The sequence below is a fragment of the Haliotis rufescens genome, unplaced genomic scaffold (genome assembly GCF_023055435.1).
Source record: "Haliotis rufescens isolate VD_foot unplaced genomic scaffold, xgHalRufe1.0.p SCAF_9, whole genome shotgun sequence".
Classification (NCBI taxonomy): domain Eukaryota; kingdom Metazoa; phylum Mollusca; class Gastropoda; order Lepetellida; family Haliotidae; genus Haliotis; species Haliotis rufescens.
Genome location: NW_025964383.1, coordinates 36,860,516 through 36,882,078, shown reverse-complemented (window position 1 = coordinate 36,882,078; position 21,563 = coordinate 36,860,516). Strand labels below are relative to the sequence as shown.

Here is a 21,563-nt window from a genome sequence, read left to right as displayed (position 1 = left end):
TTCTATGTTTTCTCGGGAGCATACTGTTTAGAGGTGTCGGGATTGACAAGGTCTAACTGTACAGGAACATACTTGCAGACAGCTTGGGTGTATCCCTCCGCTGCAACGTTGGTGATGACTGCGGAGGCGTCACTGACACACGATCTGGAGTATTCAATGTTGCATGTTGCCTTTGCACAGACGGAGCTCACTGTCACCCCCATCTGCAGCATCAGGGATGTCATCAACTCCCTCGTTCCAGTGGAACACGTCTGCAGCTTCTCTTTGATGTGGATGAAAGTGTTTGTAACAGACCTGAAATAGACAATGTAAACGGATGGTACAGAGGTGGACAGGGCCTGGTACACAGAGATACAAATACAATCTCATTACAATCTGATGGTTTACTCTGATGCAGTGGTTCTGCTTGAGGCTGCTTCGGGTGAACACTGTGACATCTTCCTGAGGGAAGAGCATCCACTAGGCTTTTTATCAAAGTCTTGCAAAATCAAGCCTACTTTCCTGTGCTAAATATGATTGGACTATATCGATGGTCTAATCAGAGAACGTTTCACAAAATCAACATACACGACTGGTTCATCTTCGTATGAAAGTGATTTGCTGCTGCCTGTCTGTGTTGATACAAATTTGTCTTTTCATCTTTTGAACCCCCCAACGGTGCCTATGTTTTGGTTTCAGGGATGAAATCGCAAATATTTTTGTTATCTGATCGACTTGTTTGTCGCCTATGATAGTCGCCATCTTTGTGAAGCTATATTACATAAGAACAGCAATCTGATTGGATATCACGTTTTCATTACAAGGGGCACAATTCGTGATCTACATGAGTAGGTGCCAGGGTCGAGCCAAGAAAAGTGGCTTTGATGTTGCAAGTGTATAAACTAGGCTTTGATAGAGGCTAGTGGACACGCTTGCCTCGGGAAGATGCCTTAGAGTGGCAAGTGTATAAACTAGGCTTTGATAGAGGCTAGTGGACACGCTTGCCTCGGGAAGATGACACTGTGCAGACTTTGACCACTTTGACAGCTGAATGAAGGATGCAAGGATGCATGGGTTCTTGAGCCAATCAGATGTCAGCTTTCTAAAATGATTTGGCTTCATATCTGTAACCCTTTGGACATCTTTATAGCAAAAGAGACCCCAAACAACACAAATATGCCCTCAAACGTACACCCATATGCTCAGAAAAGGAAGGATGTGTATAAAATATCCACATCAATATGTGAGTACAGTTATTTTTGTTTGCATTAGGAACTCTCCAATAAATTCATTTTGACATACAGATTTTAAAAGCCTTGTCATGATTAGCTGATTTGAAAGTAGACCTGACGGTATCGTATGAGAATAAAAGATCTGGCTTTAAGGGATACAAGCAGGCTATGGTACAGATACCTACTGGTACAGAGAGATACAGACATGGTACAGAGAGATACAGACATGGTACAGACACCTAACTGCAGGACATGGTACAGAGATACAGACATGATAGAGATATACAGACATGGTACAGAGATACAGACATGGTACAGACATGGTACAGACACCTACCTGCAGGACATGGTGGTGAGTTGGCTGCTGGAGGTCGAGGTGAAGAGCGCCTGTATCTCCGTGCTGATGGTGGCGAAGTCACAAGTAGCATCTGCAGCACCAAGGACACATGGACTGAGCAAGGATGCTGATTACTGTTCATGTGCGTGGCACCTACAACTCCAATATCTGATGATCATCTCAAACTACAAATATATTTCTGCAACTGATTCCATCAGTACTGTTATAATGAAAATCACATGTCATATTTTACGGAAACAAACGTCCATTTCTATCAAAGACAAACTGCATATACAGTTTGACACAATCCTCGCCAGGTCTTTTCATTATCTTTTATTATCCACTACGGCCAATCGGACTCTTAAAAAATTACTGGTCCCTTTAGCCAAACATTAATCCTGACAATGTCTTTCTTCTTAAACACGTTCAAGTATGCAACATACTTCTTTGGTTTCTGTAACTGACAAGAAGCAATTATTTTTGTGTATTAACATGTGTTGTATTTGACCTGGTTTGTAACATTCCGTCCTGCCCTGAAGGCTGGCATTATGACATACGGTAATCTTACCCGTGGTAACGGTCAGATCTGAAATAGAGAATAGAAATATTCAAGTTACATAGATTGGTTGGTTGGTTTGTTGATTAACGCCACACTCAGCAATATTCCAACTATATGACGGCGGTCTGTAAATAATCAAGTCTGGACCAGACAATCCAGTGATTAATATCATGAACATCGATCCACGCAATTGGAATCGATGACATGCATCGACCAAGTCAGCGAGGCTGACCACCTGATCCCGTTAGTTGCCTAGAAATATTTTGTAGCATAAACCAAGGGGCAGATGAAACCAAACCATTTACGTTTTTAATGTAATTGAAAATTGACAGAGCTGTTGTTAAATTTGATTTTGTCTATTTAACCATCCTTCATTCCTGCAACAGCTTGTAAAAAGTAATTTGTGGCTGGGTAATTTTGTGTCACAATAATTTGGTTCAAATGAAAACAAGGGTAAGGAGAGAATTTGCAGCCACATGACCCCTTCCATGTTTGAGGGGTGGCCGGGTAGCCTAGTGGTTAAAGCGTTCGCTCGTCATGCCGAAGACCCGGGTTCGATTCCCGACATGGGTACAATGTTTGAAGCCCATTTCTGGTGTCCCCCGCCGTGATATTGCTGGAACATTGCTTAAAGCGGCTTAAAACCGAACTCATTCCATGTTCAAAATGTTGTAAATTTATTGATTTAAAAAAAAAATGTACAAGATACCCATTAACATTTGTGCATTATGTGTTTTTTATTTTAATTTTTAAAAGTTTTAAATCAAATTATATTTTAAAAAATAAAACCATGTAGAAGTGTTCTTTGAGTGCTAACAAAACCGCAGTACTGTTCATTTTTTTGAAACACTATCGCTAACTTATTTTCAATTGAAAATCAAACATATAAAACCAACTGAGAGGTATAGTTTCTTTTGCTCCTCGGTTTAGTAACATTTTCAAAAAAATAAAATCAAACATGGTATTGATAGGGGAATTACATAAAAATTTACATAAACCTAAATAAGATTATGTCATGCCCACCAACAGAATGGGGGGTGTATGTCGCTTAAACGATTTCGCTGATTGCATATACCGTATTCCACGTAATAAGCGCCCTGCTCTAATAAGTGCCCACGGCGATATTTGCTAATATATTGGCTAGTGAACAATCCCAATTAGCACCCCTTCCGATTGATCAATGTACACATGACTTACTTATTCGTGTATAATACGCACTTGTGTGTAATATGCACCCTTAATCATGGGCAATTAAATTCCGGAAAAATATATCTGTCATATATAAACATTTCAGTCTGTCAGCATAAATCATGAAATTTACGATCTTTGAACTAATTTTTCACCCAAATAATATTCTAATAAGAGCCCCTAATTTTTAATTTTGAGAGCGCCCTGGGCGTTTATTGTGGTGAATACGGTAGTTGTAAACATTTTCTGTGTGTAGTAATGATTAAATAAGCAGTTTGTGAAGTTATTATTGTTGACTTATTTATGTATAAGGATTGACTTTAATATGTTTAGGAACACAGAAGCCAGAGTTCCCACTCCTATGTAAATCCACTACGCTACACTGATTTCCAGTCAGCACACAGTTCTGCACGTTTAAACTTCTCTAAACACAAATAAATATTGAGGTCAATTCTTAACCAAATAGGGCTTTTTGGTATTTTGTCTCTTATTAGTTTATAGGTACATTTTCAAAACCACTGTCACTGTGCAAAATAAAATGATGTTTTAAGTTAAAATTGGTTTAAAAATAATTCTGAATTTTTGGTGAGAATGGTTTAAAAGAAAAAAAGATATGAATTACAAGTCAAAGAGTTACTTCCCTTCCAATATCAGCCAGCTTAGTTGTGCTGAAATTTGATACAATATTCAAAAGTTCTTCAAAATTGTATTTTGTTGCATATTTGGGGAAACATAAATGGTGGATCCCTAAACTAAGTAAAAAAACCCTAATATCCTGTCTTGTCCTGCATGTTACCATGGTTACTGTCCCAAATGTGAATGTTACATATCCAAATAGAGTGAGTGAGTGAGTTGGGCTTAACGCCATTTTTTTCAGCAATATCACAGTGGACGACACCAGAAATCAGCTTCACACATTCTACCAATGCGGGGAATCAAACTCTTTCAACATGATGAGCAAACACATTTACCACTAGGCTACCCCACCACCCCTATTCAAATAGTACACAGAGCTGGCTTATGTACTTACCATCGCACATGAGGGTCTTCAGAGATTTGAAGGCCAGGATATTGGGCCGCAGCGAGTACCTCACGAAGGAGAGGAGGGATGAGGACGACACAGACTCATCCTTCTCGTTCCAGCATCCAGCGATGGAGCTCTCCGCTGTAGCGATGGCCGTGGTGAACTCCCTGGGGTGTATACATGAGACAGTGTGAGCTGTGTGGTGCAGAATATGACCATGCCTGTTGCAGCAGGGCAGGAGTCGGGCTACAGAAGACATCCTCACTCTGTAAGCTTGCTGAAGGGGGCTCTCTTTGGGCATGTTTGTTTGTTTGTTGTTTAACCCTGCACTCAGCAATATTCCAGCTATACGATAGTGGTCTGTAAATAATCAATTCTGGACCAGCAATATAGTGATTGATATCGTGAGCATTGATCCACGTGTTTCGGATACAATGACATGCATCAACCAAGTCAGCAAGCCTGACCACACAATTCCATCAGTCGCCTCTTACGACTTGGTCTTGTGTACAAGGCACCTGACCTTGGATGAGATGGTCTGTGGAGTAAATCCCATCACAGGGCTCCTATGTGACTGTGTGACTGTGTGTGTGTGTGTGTGTGTGTGTGTGTGTGTGTGTGTGTGTGTGTGTGTGTGTGTGTGTGTGTGTGTGTGTGTGTGTGTGTGTGTGTGTGTGTGTGAGAGAGCACCTGCATGTGCTTGGGCTGCACTGGACATATGCTGATTTGATAGTACGAGCCCACTGTGAGCGACCGCTTCTGTGGTCTAGTGGTAGAGCGTCCCCCCGGAGAGCGGAAGGTCCGGGGTTCGATCCCCAGCCGCATCATACCAAAAGACGTTAAAAGATGGGACTCGTTGTTACCCTGTCTAGTTCGAAATTAAGGGGCTAAAACAAGGACCGGTCAGCTCAGAGTCAGTATACTGTGTCTGAGTGGGGTATTCATGTTAAACTGTGGCATGGTATCTCAGTGAGCTAGCACTATAAATTGACATCAGTCCGGACTAGAACAAGCAGCCACACACACACACACACACACACGTAGAAGCACGTCACTATGTAAGTGCAATAATCTTGGACGCGAGGTTAAACCCCATTTCATCTCACCTCACCCACTGTGAGCCACTATGCCGCAGTTTAACATGGATACCCAACTCAGACACAGTATACTGACTCTGAGCCGACCAGTACTTGTTTTATTTCTTTATGCTGAGAGCAAGGCAGGGTAACAACAAGTACCACCTTTCAACATCTCTTGGTATAGCGAGACCAAGGATCGAACCACCGACCCTCAGCTCTCCGGGCACTATACACTAGACCACCAGTCAGTCGGTAACAATAATAACACACAGATAACAGTGGCAGCACCAATACCAATGTAAGTATACATACATGCACGCTGTAGTTCTTGCGTTGGCTGCGACGCTGAAGAGGCTGACACCGACCTTGACGATGGAGGTCATGCTTGTCCTGAAGACAGCAACATCACAGACTTCCTCCACTGCAGCACAGACATCAACAACAATGTTACAAAGAAGTCACAAGTTTGGCTATCATGAAGTCGGCTGTAATAAAGTCAGCATAACCTTTTGGCTATACAGTTAGCTGCCCACTATGAACAGCTATAGCAATTGCCCACAAAGTCGGACATTACTGATCGATGTTGGCTATTATGAAGTGGGCCATAATGAACTGTCGGTGATAACCAAGTTGTTTACAATGAACAGTTTGTTGCGACAAAGTTGATTATATAATGAACAGTTGATTATAACGTGATGAATTATAACAACCAGTCAAGTATAACAAAGTCAATAATAATGAAGTGGGTTGTAACAAAGTCAATTATGACGAACAGTCAGTTTCTACAAAGTTGATTAATATGAACCCTCAGCTAAAACAAAGTTGATGATAATGAACAGTCGATTAAAACAAACAGTCAGCTACTTGGGCTGGGACGGGTAACTCGGGTACCCGGGTCGGGTGGGTACTGAGCAGGACCTGTATACCCACAGGACTACCCGGACCCGTGGTTAGTCACGTGATTATATTGTTTAATGGCAAAAAATATCTAGAACTCTATGGTCACATTATAAGAGAAAAATGTTCTCATTTCCTTCTGACTTCGCACACATTCCTTCTGACTTTATATGTTTGCATAATGAAAAAACATCAGTCAACGTTAGTGTATGCATGACCAGATCGGATTATACGTGTATCTAAATTTATTTTCACAGGAGTACGGTCAAACTATTCCCAATCATGTTTTACCTATCTCTTGAGACCTACAGTGGGTACCCGGGTAGGGTCAGGTAATAGGGGGGTGGGTACCCGGGTAGTAAATTTGGACTCGTCCCAGCCCTATCAGCTATGACGAAGTCAGTTACTGGCTGTTTTGAAGTCAGTTATAGCAAAAAGTAGGACTAGATGAAGACCCTGGGGATCTGTAGATCATCACACCCAAATTGTGAATAAATAAAACTCACCCACAGGTTCTGGCTCTTTGTTGATAACTGAAACAGTTGTAGAGATAATATTACACAACAGCTACTTCATTGTCAACACAGTGTATCACCTCATCACCAAGGTGTACAGATCTATCGAAATATTCTTTTGGAGCTATGTTTCACAAATGTTTGGGACAACTTCAACCTATTGACATGTTATTGTTAAATAAAACATACAAATTATGAAACAGCAATATTGCCTTCTCTTTATTGCAGAAGAAACAGAACTGAATGTTTGATGAGTTTGTTTGTTTGTTTTTACCGCCACACTCAGCAATATTCCAGCTATATCATGGTGGTCTGTAAATAATCGAGTCTGGACACAACAATTCAGTGACTGACAACACGAGCATCAATCCATACAATTGGGATCGATGACATGCATCAACCAAGTGAGCGAGCCTGACCAACGATCCCATTAGTCGCCTCTTACGACAAGCATAGTTGCCATTACGGCAAGCATGGGTTGCTGAAAATTTATTCTACCTCGGATCTTCACGGGTCTGTACAATGAGAAAGGATCAACAAATAACTGAGTGAATGAATGCTACAACAGTGACTGGGTTCCCGCTGACGTTTGAAACTGCTGGCAACTAAAAAAATTATCAGTTCTTTCCAAATTTCTCTTTCAACAAACAATAAAATGTATGAAAATTACGTGGTTTTACTTCTTTCAACATCATTTCACTTAGGCTCGAGACTAAGTGTTTAAAAATAGATATTTAACCTCAAAGCAAAGCAAAATCTTATTTCCTTGCACTAAAAATAGACAACAGGACACAATGATGGTAACAGACGAGCTGACTATTCACAATCGTTTGTTCAACAACAAAGATTAAAATGGTACTTGATTTACCGGTGCACAGGGACTGACAGTCTCATGAATTACTGGTCCAATTTTACTGGTAACAAACTGGTAACACTGAAGGGCAGACCTTACTTCTTTCAAGGTCATTTGATAAACCTTAACGTAAGACCAATGTACTTTTGGCCAGGGGATCCGACCAACTCACCTTGAGTGATGTTGACAGCAGCAAGGGCCTGTATGCTGGCAGCGTAGTAGTTGTAGCTGGTGATGGAGTAGCTCCACTCTTCAGTGTGGACCACGCTGTAGCAGCTGCCGAATCTCAATTTCTGACTGAGCGCTCCTGGCAGAACGGTCAAGGAGGTCTACAACACGTAGGCATCACCATTGTGAAACAAGGGGTTGGTTTTGTATTTTAGGGTAATATTTTCAATATATTATCAATAATATTGATATGTAATGGACTAGATTTAAGACTCCTTGAGAACCCTTCTCACTAGTCCTGCTTAACCTCATCTTCCTGAGACAAGGGAATTAACTAACTTTAAAAGTTCAGTTTCCACCCTTGCCGAACTAGGCTGGAATAATGGAGTTATTTTTTGGCTGGACTAACGAGTCTATACATAGTCCAATCAAAATCTCGCAATGATATCGACATCTGGTTCATAAACAACATGGTAACTGCCTTGCCGAGTTCGTTCCATTGCAGGGCTTGCAGAGCATGTGTACCGTCAACTGGGCGCCGACACATAGTTTCCACATGTTTTTAATCAAGGTGCTCAAGTGATTTGATGCACTTTGCGAGGTAAAGCCCGTTTCATTTCAATAAACATCTTGATTATCGATGATCGCCTTGACTGGGTGTGCCTTAGCAGCAAATGCAAGTAATATGAGCAAAGGGATGTGTGTGTGTGTGTGTGTGTGTGTGTGTGTGTGTGTGTGTGTGTGTGTGTGTGTGTGTGTGTGTGTTCGTGTATGTGTGTTTGTGTCACTGTGTGTTTGTGTGTCTGTGTCAGTGTGTGTCTGTGTCAGTGTGTCTGTGTGTGTGTTCGTGTGTGTGTCTTTGTAGGTGTGAGTGTGTGTGTCTGTGTGTGTTTGTGTGTCTGTGTCTGTGTCTGTGTCAGTGTCAGTGTCTGTGTGTGTCTGTTTGAAGGGACAAAACTAGCAACGACCGAGCCCAGAAATTCCAGCCTAGTTTGGCAAGGGTGGAAACTGGACTTCTTAAGTCAGATAACTCCCTTGCTTCACAAAGAAGAATCACCTATCACTATCACATCCTTATTCTAACATGTAAGGTATGTGGAAGTACGTTTAAGGTAAACATGAGGGCCGGAATCAACCCTACATTTTTCAATTTTGTTACCTCCTCCCTCTTGTAATATTGATCAGAAAATCCATATTTATATTTTTTTGTCTGGCCACATATTAAAAAACTCTCCCTGATAGTTTAACAACTCTTCTTCAATCTTATCACCATGTTACCTTGAAATCCTTTGACTATAAAACACTTACCTCAAAGACATTACTGGCACCGACTTTGTTGTCATTGACAACGATAGAAACTCCACTGAACATACTCCAGGATAAACAGACATTGTATTCAACATTCAGCTTCGCCTTAAAGTCGGCCTCCAGCTCCCAGGTCTTGAAAGGCACACGGACGCTGGCGCTGAACTGCTTGTCATGATTGTCATAGGTCAAGGACAGGCCATACATGGCTTCACCTCCGGTTGACATGAGACAGATGTGGGAGTCCTCCACCAGGGAGGTGAAGGTCATTTGGATGCAGTAGGTGAGGCCGGCGGTGCAAGAAGCGAGGTTGTTGAGGCAGGTGTTGGCGCTAGAGTCCACCTCGATGTAGCTGCCCTGACTGGAGGCGGTGATGGTGGTGCTTGTGGTTGTGACGCTGACACTGCCGCGGATGGTGCAGTTGTTGCCACTGGAGGTGGAGAAAGTGCCATCGCTGTTTTTGGTGAATGTGTTTGTCTCGGGGACGAGGCTGCTCCCTAAAAGTTGACATAGAAAACAATTGAACACAGATCTTTGGAGCAATATGACTGTGATCTGATCACCTTTTTCAACCACATTAGCCCCTCGCCCCATGATTAATAACACATAAATCTATTTATCACATAGAACATGCAGATTAATGCTAAGTATTTGTCCCACAACAAATATGGTGTACACGTCAAAAAATTAAAAAGTTAAAATTCCTGTTTTAGAGTAAACAAAAAATCTTTCAAATTTTTTATCAGTCATTGTTGGAGGACTTGAGTCTAGACCAGGTTAAACTGACGAACCTCAGCTTCACTGACTTTCACCATGCACATGCCACAAGGTCAAGGACATGTTGTACCCAAAAGTTCAAGGACATGTACCCAAAAGTTCAAGGACATGTTGTACCCAAACGTTCAAGGACATGTACCCAAAAGTTCAAGGACATGTTGTACCCAAAAGTTCAAGGACATGTACCCAAAAGTTCAAGGACATGTTGTACTGATAAGGTCAAGGACATAGTGTACCTGCTACAGAACAGTCTGGTCCTGTGAAGTCCTTTGTTGGGTCACACATGCAGTGGTCCACGCCGTCACAGACACCATCGTTCTTGCAGAATCCATCGGAACACAGCTCTGTCAAGACAAGCATCACATTAGAGATGACAGGCAACATATATGCTCATCCAACCATTCTACAATTTGCTTGGCTGTACAGGAAATTCAAGCCATCAGATTCAATCTTGTTGTCTTGTATCACAGCAAAAGTTCTCTTCCTTATTTAAGGGGGTTGTAGATTCTCTACAGAGTTCCTGCTTATACTTTGTGTCATAATGTGACTTAGGACGGGATGAAACAAATTATAAAATGTTATTTTATTCTGACTGTATGGAAAAGAGTTTTCAAAATTTGTAATTTTTTTAAAATTGACAAAATATGTTTCGATTTCATTGTTTATCATTCCTTTTGATGATGATATTTATGACATATTATGTAAAAACCATTATACATATAATGTCTCATGAACAAATATTGTCATGGCTCTACTTTTGTAACACTAAAATTAAATACACAAAGATTACTCTTCTCAATGTTCGAAATTATGCATCTAAAGTCAACTAATGTTGAATGTTTAAGAATCAGGGGTCCCTATTGTCAAGTACTATATAAGTAAGCCTCGATGATCCAAGGACTCCATGTATTGTTTAACACTGACCAAGTTAATGTTTTAAGATTACAAGAAGCCTGGCCGATCTCATGCTCACATACTGGGTACAAACAGGGTTTTTCATTTTAATACACACTTGCACTTTGATGTATAGGATAAAACATGACTCCGAGAGGGCTTTTCGCGAGCTCAAGATTTTAATTTTCAACTAAAACCTCGGAGTCATGTTTTATCCAACTTAGGAACTGTCTAAATGCATGAAATACCCCCCCAAAATAAGAAAACATCGAGATGCCTTATCGTGAAACAGTGATCAAAGCGTGGGAGAAAAGAACTGCATGCAGCATGGACCAACTGGATTCATGAAATATAAAATTGAACAACTTTTCATCACCTGCCCCAGTGGCTCAGTGGGAAAACAGTGTGTTACAAAAATGAACATGATAAAGCAGGTTCAATGCACGTCATCCATACTGAAAACCCGATTTTAGAACATTGGACATTTGAAACACCAAGTACAAACTTCATCGACTCCTTGGCTCATCAGGTCTTACAAGGAAAAAGTAAAACCTCATACCAGGTCTTACTAGGCAAAAGTAAAACTTCATACCAGGTCTTACTAGGCAAAAATAAAACCTCATACCAGGTCTTATTAGGCAAAAGTAAAACTCATACCAGGTCTTAGAAGGCAAAAGTAAAACCTCATACCAGGTCTTACAAGGCAAAAGTAAAACTGCATACCAGGTCTTACTAAGCAATAGTAAAACCCCATAATAGGTCTTACTAGGCAAAAGTAAAACTCATACCAGGTCTTAGAAGGCAAAAGTAAAACCTCATACAAGGTCTTACTATGAAAAAGTAAAACCTCACAGCAGGGATGAGGTTTTCCTAGGATAAAGTAAAACCTCCCAAGAGGTAATTATGAGACAGGTACAACAGGCAAAAGTGGCAGTAGGTTTATAAGACAGATTGCAACAATGAAGTGGGTTAAACATAGTCAAAGAAACCCAACTCACCCTGGGTGAGGCCTTCAGTGTCAATCTGGCTTGGGGTGGCATCGGCAATACTGCAGGTGCCAACGTATAGGTCATACTCAGCATCCACGTCGCCACGGGAACCAATCACGGCCTCCTCAATCTCTACCGCCTCGAGTGATTGGATGGATGAAGTGGTCGCCGTGCCAAGAACTGTGTAATTTAATGCTGTTGCCTCTTTGGTTCGGATGACAAATCCTGTGGCAAGACTGAATGAGAAGTCGACTGTCCTCAGTATGGCAAGGTCTTGCAAAGTAATTGCAAACTGAACCTTATATTTCTTCTGTCTCAGACTCAGGTAACACGTCATCATCCCATTCTCATAATACACCAGCATCCCGGGAGAGGTCAGGTCGCCATTGGTGACCGAACCAACAGAAAACAAGATGATTCGGGTTGCCGTGGTAACTCTGGTTGTTGTAAGCTTCGTCTCAAAGCTGAAAGAGAATGCTGATGAGGCGGACACAGTTTCTGATGTAAATATCGACTTGATGCTTCGATATCGGCTGAAGGTGATCTCAAGTCTGCTTCTACTTCCCCCAATCTTAACAAACTTTCTGTTGCCCTCCTTGACGAGTTCGATGTTTCCATGACCAATCAACGGGAAGGCGGAGGTCAGGATTGAGTAGTAGTCCTTGATACGTTTCAGCGATGTAAAGGTAAAGCGGCTGATCAGCGTGCCTGGAATTGACATAAAGTAATATTAAAATTTGCAACCTGGGTCTTGTGTTAGACATGCTATTGTCATTTGAAACCTCTGACTGACAAATCGGAATCAGTTCTAACTTTTAACTAAATCGATTTATCAGCGTGCCTGGAATTGACATAAAATAATATTAAAATTTGCAACCTGGGTCTTGTGTTAGACATGTTATTGTTATTTGAAACCTCTGACTGACAAATCTTTAACTAAATCGATAAACTAAATAATATTAAAATGTCCATCCTGGGTCTGAGGCGATTATGCTTGTTATAAAAGGTAATTAATGGAATCGGCAAGTCATCGTGTCCTAATCGCATGGATCGATGCTTGTGATGTCAATCATTCTGTCGAGGACTCTGTTATCTACAGACCGCCATCACGTAGCTGGAATAATGCTGAGTGAAGCATTAAACCACAAACAAACAAACAAACAAACAAACAAACATAATCACACTGACACAGTAAACCCCAACCTGTGACCTCAGTTAAGGTGCAGAAGTCCCAAGAAACAATGTAACAGCAGCATAATGTACAGCTGAAATGTTTTTTGTTTCTTTTCATGTCAATATTCCAGCTGTATGAAGGCGGTCTGTAAATACTTGATTGAGTCCGGACCAGACAGCTCAAGGATCATAATCAGGAAGATTCTAAACCCATGTGAAGCAGATCATTGTGCGGGTAAGGGACACGACTCTGCTCAGTGAATGCCTTGCGAACCCTTTCCATGAAATAAGGGGGCGGTCAGGTAGCCCAGTGGTTAAAGTGTTCGCTCGTCACGCCAAGGACATGGGTACAATGCGTAAAGCCCATTTCTGGTGTACCCTGCCGTGATATTGCTGAAATATTGCTAAAAGCGGCTTAAAATCAAACTCACTCACTCACTCCATGGAATAAGTATTATTCTAGTTTATTAGGATTTGTCATACTGTAAATGATTAAGTAAAACTTTGTTTACCCATCTTGGTCTGGCATTTGTCACCACTGTAACCATAGTAACATTTGCACTCAAATGCGTCTCCTGGCTTGTTTTCACACTGGCCATTCTCACATGGGTCGCTGTCACATGGCTTGGTTTCATCTGTCACGGAGAGAAACACACCATCATCTTATCCATGTAAATATTTCTCTATTGCTTTAAACAATTTTTTGTCACCAATTTCATTTCTATTACATATTAATGTTTCTTCATTTCTTAAACATAATTTTTATCACTACCATCAAAACATTTTTAATCATTATTGTTATCATCATCATCATCATCATCATCATCACTTAAATACCAGGGTTTTACGCGATGCACAAATGTAGAGAATGGATGCAGAAAAACAAAATGCTGCGTCTCAAGGGATGCACAATAATATACATTGTACCTACACCGCATTAATAGCATTTATGGTGTCTGTTATTTCCTCCATCAATCATGACCACTGTCCACATGATTCATTCCAGGCTCTAAAGTAATTATCTAAACAGACAGTACACTGCACCATTTCATTACTTTACACGACCCTCATATTGCCTGCAAGGACCCTTAAACATAAGCCAGGTAAAGCCCTGAATACTATTTACCGTATTCGACGTAATAAGCGCCCAGGGCGCTCTCAAAATTAGAAAGAGGGGGCTCTTATCAGAATATAATTTTGGTGAAAGAGTTGAAAGATCGTAAATTTGTGGTTTAGGATGACAGCCTGAAATGATACAAAAGAAAAGTCTGTGCGTATTAGACATGCCAGATATATTTTTCCGGAATTAATTTCCCGAAATTAAGGTGCATATAACACACGAAGGGTGCTAATTGGGATTGTTCACTAGCCAATATATTAGCAAATATCGCAGTGGGCGCTTATTAGAGCGGGGCGCTTATTACGTCAAATACGGTACATATTTTGATTGCTACAGGGTCTGATGGTGGAGAAGACCAAGCATGTACATCTACAAGTGAGTGATGTGTATTAATAACCATACCTTCAGCTGCTCCTAAAACTGAAATAAAGGAAACAAAACAATGGTCACAAAACCAAGTACATAAATAGTCATTGCCCACTAATACAAGAAACATTCAGATAGAATAAAAAATTAAATATTGTCAACTGTTTACTCAGACCTAAAACAGTACATTTCAATATGAATTTTGAAAAATGTTACAACAATTTTGAGCAACACTTTTTTCATTTACTCTGGAAACATTTTGAAATTTGACCACCTTTTGATGTTATTTGACATTATTGACATGTTATAATTAAATGATGACTATTCCAATACACCTAGCTATTGGGTAAAATTATATTTTTGCAATGTGCTCATTTACAAAATAACACCATATGACAAATATTGATTTACAATTATCTATACTGCAAATGAGGTACTCCAAGAGATTCTTTTCAAGTTTATAACAACAATTGTTTTTTTCGAATACATGCAGTAAACATCTCTCACACGGCAGTGCATTAGTCGTGATGTTGGTAGAGGGTGTTACTGGCTAAGGTAATTTGATATATATTTTTGTCGTTCAGATTTAAGGCAGCATTTTGTTCGCTCAATTTTCGTCAAGCTGTTAAATAAAACAAATTGTCGCACAGTACTTTTATCAGTGTATGATAATAAGTGGCGCCATTTGCTGTTTTTTTTACGCATAATAAAATCTCAAATAACACTTAGCAGTGTCTCTTTTTTAAATCAGTTAAAAATTTGCAGTTACATTTACACCACACAACCAGACAGGAAGGTGAACATTTTACATCTCTGCGTAATTTTATAGTCTGAAGTTGACACAGTGCCGCGAGAGCGCAATTCTCGCACAGCATTCACTTTTCAGATGTAATGAAAATGACATAAAACATTGTGCACCTCGGCATGCAGTTATCATAAACACAGAGGAACAAGCCGATTAAACTGGGAATGTTTTACAAATTGCAGCCATCTGGCGTTCTTTATTGTCAACATCTTTTGGCAGTGTGACGAACTTCAATACACATTGTTTTTTCTTTTCATATGACGTCTTTTCGTAACTTTTGACTATCATATTGCATAATTTTGACCTTTATTTCAACTTTGTGCCTTTAAACCGGCGTATTTTGACCTGTATTATTAATATTTAATTCTTTAATAGTAACATTTGACTATTATTGCGTACTTTTGTCCTAGGCCTTTATTTCAACTTAGTATTTTATGACCGAATGGCTGTCCATATATATATCAATCAAGTTGGCAACATAACACAGGTTTCCAGCTCAGCTACTTACTTGTGATAATTTTGAATGTTGAAAGAAGGCTCCTGGAAACTGAGTAGGACTTGTACGAGAACAGTCGCAGAACGTACGTCGTCGTCGCAATACCGCTGTAGCATGACCCCATTCGCAGGTTGCCGGCACCCATGGTAACAACCCCCCTGTCCAACTTTTCAAACGTTGTGGTACTACCGATGACGACGTCATCCACAAACAGAGAAAGTTCCTGGAAACTCCACGAGAACCCGATGTTGTACTCCTTATTAGTCGACAGCTCATAGGGAACCTTCAGAGTCCAACGCTGACGGAATGTCTGCATGACGATTTCGTATCGTTTAAGGAGAAGGTTATATGCAAGGTAGAAGCCACTGGCGCCACCATCGCCGCCGGTGGAGAGGAGGACAACGATGCTGTTGGCCGACATCTTGGTGATGGAGAAGCTGACGGACATGGTGTAGCCGTTCCTGCAGTGCTGGGGCCGCGTCAGACAGGAAGCGCTGCTGGGAAAGTCCACTTCAACGTATGACCTCTCAGAGGTCGAGTCAAGTTCAAGGGCATTGCCGTTTTGTATGATATACTTTCCTTCAATCGTCGCCGATAGTCCAGATTTCATTATTGTTGCTACTGTAATGTCTCGGACAATGACGTCATCCTTCTCTGTAAAACATGTTCACTGATCATGAATATGGTCTTATTTAAGTAGCAACAACAAAGATTAACAACTTATATCAGTCATATCGTGACTTTTCTGATCCCCTTACTCGCTTCTTATGACAAGCATGGGATGCTGAAGATAAATTTTAACCCAGATCTTCACGGTACATTAATCAGTAAAATGCCCCAGTCAAACAGCTATAGATTTGTTTGTTATTGACTTCAGATATATTCTAAACTAAGATATCAAGATCTGTGGATAAAATGTAACTTGTGTATGCCCAAACAGGGAGTTATCTGCTCAGAGGCTGAAATTTGGCTTCATATCTGCAGTAAATAACAGTAAAAAAATTCCAATTAAAAAATCTAATTTTTAAACAATATCACATTTTTTTCTCAATTTGCTTGCCAGGAGCACTTAGTTTGATATTGCAGATAAATCTGTGCCAACATTGCAACACAGGTGAAGACAGTGAAGTCAATACAATATATTTATTACCGAATCTCTGTGAATGTCCAGTTCTGTGGCCAATCACAATGAAACGCTACGTATGCCGGACAAACAGTATCTGTTCAAATACCCATTGTCTCAATATGGCCACTCAATTGTACTCACATTGTAGCAATGGAAAACAGGTTTGCAGAATGATATTGAGAATAAAATTATAATAAAATAAAAAAGTGTTGAAATGAACTTGTACATCACTAGTTCTCCTGAACAACATCTCCATCTATGGTTTAAGATATTACCCATCCTACAGATCGCCACAAAAAGGAGAAACATTCGACTCCATGCTTTCAAAAATTAATATCAGACTTCTGCTGTGATAGACAACTCACTTTCAAGGTCACAAGCTGCTCCGAAAAACCCATCGGTGCAAGCGCACATAGCCACGTCGGTGCAGACCCCGCCGTTCCTGCAGTAGTTGGGTGGACAGGGATCTGCAAGGAGATGTCAGTCATGTCACGTGGCCAACAAACATCACTCAACTTACAAGGATCATTCACTAGTTTGAGGGGGGCACGGGTGGCCAAGTCATCTTAGGCGCCAGGATTTGCTATGCAGAGATGTGTCCCTTGGGCACGCCAGAAACCTATGATTGTGGGTTCGAACTCAAGGACAAGAAGAATATTCCTATTAAAGGTTGAGCAGAATACTGGAAATATCAACTTACCGTATTTGATGTAATAAGCGCCCCGCTCTAATAAGTGCCCACTGCGATATTTGCTAATATATATCGGCTGGTGAACAATCCCAATTAGCACCCCTTCCGATCAATAAATGTACACAAGACTTATTTATTCATGTATAATATGCACTCGTGTGTTATATGCACCCTTAATTATGGGCAATTAAATTTTGGAAAAATATATCTGTCGTGTATAATATGCACAGAGTTTTCTTTGTATCATTTTAGGCTGTCAGCATTTACCACAAAATTTACGATCTTTCAACTCTGTTTTTTTTTCACCAAAATTATATTCTAATAAGAGCCCCCTATTTCTAATTTTGACAGCGCCTTGGCGCTTATTACGTCAGATACGTTATATATTAGCTGACTTACTTGCAATGCTGATGCCAGAGAACTGGAGCTGTGAGCGATAGTAGGCTGCATAGCTGAAACTTGTCACTTGAAGAAGGACCGAGGATCCAGTCCGAGATCCCACTGTCAAATTGTATGTTTCAAATGTTTGGGAAACCTCGACGAACATGGTGGTAGATGCCATGACGACTTCATCGATGGCAAGACTGAAGCCGAACTCCTTTGAGAAGCTGACTTCAAGGCTAACCCAGCTGTCACTGACGACTGTGTAGGGATACGACAAGCTGTACTCATTGTTGCCGATGACTGTGACGGCGACCAGAGACGTGCCGTCGTAGGCGAGGGAACAACTGGAATTAGTTACAGCTGACGATACTGAGAAGAGTGTTGCGGATCCAGACATCAGCTGCGCCTGAACGCTGAAGGTGTAGCCATCATCACAGCTAAGGTCACCAAGGCAGGCTGTGTCAGAGGTCAAGGTCACATAGGATACGCCAGCTGCCAGTTCCAGAATGGACAGACTCATGTTCTGAGTGGTGACGGAGACAGTACCCGACACAGAGAGCTCGCTGAGTGAGGAGTACAGAGTGCTGGACTCGATTCTGTCGAAGGTGAAGATGTTGATGTTAGCACTGTCCACTGCAAGGGGAATAAAATAAAAGATTAGTAAAAGACATTCAAGTTTTGAATAGAATTTCAGTTACACCATGGCATGTCAGAGTGGTTGGGAATTGATTGATTTTCATGACATCCAAATTCCTGTATCTCAAAATAGTTGGTACATTATAAGTTCGATTTACCATATTCGACGTAATAAGTGCCCAGGGCGCTCTCAAAATAAGAAATAGGGGGCTCTTATCAGAACATTATTTTGGTGGAAAAAACAGAGTTGAGAGATAAATTTTGCTGTTGTGGTGACAGACTGAAATGTTTATATGCGACAAATATATTTTTCCAGAATTTAATTGCCCATAATTAAGAATGCATATAAGACACTAGTGCGTATTATACGCAAATAAATAAGTCTTGTGTACATTGATCAATCGGAAGGGGGTGCTTATTGGGATTGTTCACTAGCCAATATATTAGCAAATATCGCCGTGGGCGCTTATTACGTCAAATACGGTAATTCTTTTACAATGACAGATTGAAACATGTCGGCAAGATGAATTCGTTGTTGCAGTATCACAAGGGGTATACGTGGTTTTATGTGTCCTGTTAGGTTTGATACCCCTAATGATAGTGCTACAATGAATTCATCTTGCTGACATGTTTCAATCTGTCATTGTAAAAGAATTATAACAATTAAAAATTGACAAAAAAACAGCTGTTCGATTCAGCTGAGGTTAAACTGTGTTCTGTCACTTGACTTTCATTGATTCATAAAAAAAGTGCAACATTTTGCTTCATAGATGGGTGCAAGAGATTTATTCTCAAGCTCAGAAATCAATGTGCAGCCTGTTTGTGACGAGGTATAAGGGATTTATTCCCCTGCTCAGAAATTTATTTCCCTGCCAGGTCAGATACATAGTATTTTATCAAGATCACGTGAACCAATCAGATCTCAACATCTCATGGAGGTGAGATAATTATATTTATTTATTTTTATATTCCTATTTATCAGTTAACATAATATCATGTTTATAGCAGGCTAGAAAAAATTAACACGTTGCTGTGCAGGTTGCAAATGCCTGCAGTATTCTTGACTAGACAACATATGTGGTATTGATTAAAAACCAGGGAGACGCCTCATACCTGTCTGATCACAACGTCTTCCAAGGAAACCTTTACGACAACTGCATGTGGTGTTGTCATAGCAACCAATGCTGCCCATACCATCACAGTCAGATACATCGCACTTCCCTGAAACAAGAATATAACAGTTCCACAGGTGAATTATGGGAAAATACTTATCAGTGTCAAGCAGAAAGGGGAGGTAACTCCTCTTGCACTGACCTCTACTGGTAGGATGCATTAAGGGAGATAACTCTCAACTCTGCTAAGAGGTGGTCAGTGGGAATTATGGATCAGTGTAAATATTACTAAATAACAGACTTGTTTGTGGGAAATTGGGAATACTAAAAATATACACTCCACAATGACCAAAAAGGATAGCTTTACTCTTCCATTTGTTTAGTTTCAATAAGGGAAGTGCCCTGTGAAGAACCGGGCTAGATTTGGTCTTCAGCAACCCATGCTTGTTGTAAGAGGCGACAAACAAGATTGGCTTGCTGATTTGGATGATGCATGTCGTATTCCAATTGCGTAGATCAATGCTTGTGATGTCAATAACTTGATTGTCTGGTCCAGGTTCGGCTATCGCCATTTAGCAGGAATATTGGTGAGTGGCGCGTTAAACAACAAACAAACTAAGGGAAGTAACTCTCCTCATGTTTTCTGCCACATGGCCAGAGAGCTTTCTTTCAACTCCTCTTATCTAATTTGTTTGTTTGTTTGTTGTTTAACGCTGCACTCAACAATATTCCAGCTTTATGACGGTGGTCTGTAAATACTTGAGTCTGGACCAGACAATCCTTTGGAGAATCGATCAACACAACTTGGATTCGATGACATGCATCAACCAAGACAGCGAGCTTGACCACCCGATCTCGTTAGTAGCCTCTTACAACAAGCATAGTCGCCTCTTACGGCAAGCATGGGTTGCCAAAGACCTATTCTACCCCGGATCTGCACAGGTCTCTTATCTAATTGAAGACATTAATCGAGTATACATACAGTGCAATATTCAACAAAAAAACAAACTACGATTGCAGACATGTAGCTATCAGTTATTACCCCATTGAAGACACAGAGATTCTTAGCTTTGTGTTTTCATATCAAATACTAGGAAATAAATTGCATTATCCAAGCCTTGCCCTGCTATATGCAATTAATACACCAGAAGATGTTATCCATAAAGTTGTATGTTTTCTAATTCACTCACCAATGTCTAGAATGCCAATCAAACAGCACACAAGGGAAAGAATCTCTTTATCACATAATGTCATTATTAAAACAATTAAAGTTTATGACATATTGCTATTCACTTGAGTAACATTAGAAACAGCACAGGAATATAAAGTGTGAGAACAGCGTAGGAATATAAAGTCTAAGAACAGCACAGGAATATAAAGTCGGAGAACAGCGCAGGAATATAAAGTCTGAGAACAGCGCAGGAATATAAAGTGTGAGAACAGCGCAGGAATATAAAGTCTGAGAACAGCGCAGGAATATAAAGTCTGAGAACAGCACAGGAATATAAAGTCTGAGACCAGCCCAGGAATATAAAGTGTGAGAACAGCGCAGGAATATAAAGTCTGAGAACAGCGCAGGAATATAAAGTGTGAGAACAGCGCAGGAATATAAAGTCTGAGAACAGCGTAGGAATATAAAGTGTGAGAACAGCGTAGGAATATAAAGTCTGAGAACAGCGCAGGAATATAAAGTGTGAGAACAGCACAGGAATATAAAGTCGGAGAACAGCGCAGGAATATAAAGTCTGAGAACAGCGCAGGAATATAAAGTCTGAGAACAGCGCAGGAATATAAAGTCTGAGACCAGTGCAGGAATATAAAGTCTGAGAACAGCGTAGGAATATAAAGCGTGAGAACA

General features: G+C 40.5%; 1 protein-coding gene across 1 annotated transcript in view; it reads right to left on the bottom strand.

The window, feature by feature from the left end:
* Positions 1-21,563, bottom strand: part of LOC124139580 — a 67,834-nt gene that overhangs the window by 1,922 nt on the left and 44,349 nt on the right. The window contains exons 11-26 of the mRNA XM_048390409.1: positions 19,707-19,814; positions 17,973-18,590; positions 17,248-17,349; positions 15,769-16,410; positions 14,492-14,509; positions 13,482-13,604; positions 11,806-12,504; positions 10,150-10,257; positions 9,140-9,633; positions 7,836-7,992; positions 6,802-6,828; positions 5,711-5,819; positions 4,326-4,486; positions 2,117-2,134; positions 1,549-1,639; positions 73-294 (exon numbers count right to left, since the gene is read on the bottom strand). Coding sequence (XP_048246366.1) covers positions 73-294; positions 1,549-1,639; positions 2,117-2,134; positions 4,326-4,486; positions 5,711-5,819; positions 6,802-6,828; positions 7,836-7,992; positions 9,140-9,633; positions 10,150-10,257; positions 11,806-12,504; positions 13,482-13,604; positions 14,492-14,509; positions 15,769-16,410; positions 17,248-17,349; positions 17,973-18,590; positions 19,707-19,814 — 3,697 coding nt within the window. The remainder of the gene's footprint in view (positions 1-72; positions 295-1,548; positions 1,640-2,116; positions 2,135-4,325; positions 4,487-5,710; positions 5,820-6,801; positions 6,829-7,835; positions 7,993-9,139; positions 9,634-10,149; positions 10,258-11,805; positions 12,505-13,481; positions 13,605-14,491; positions 14,510-15,768; positions 16,411-17,247; positions 17,350-17,972; positions 18,591-19,706; positions 19,815-21,563) is intronic.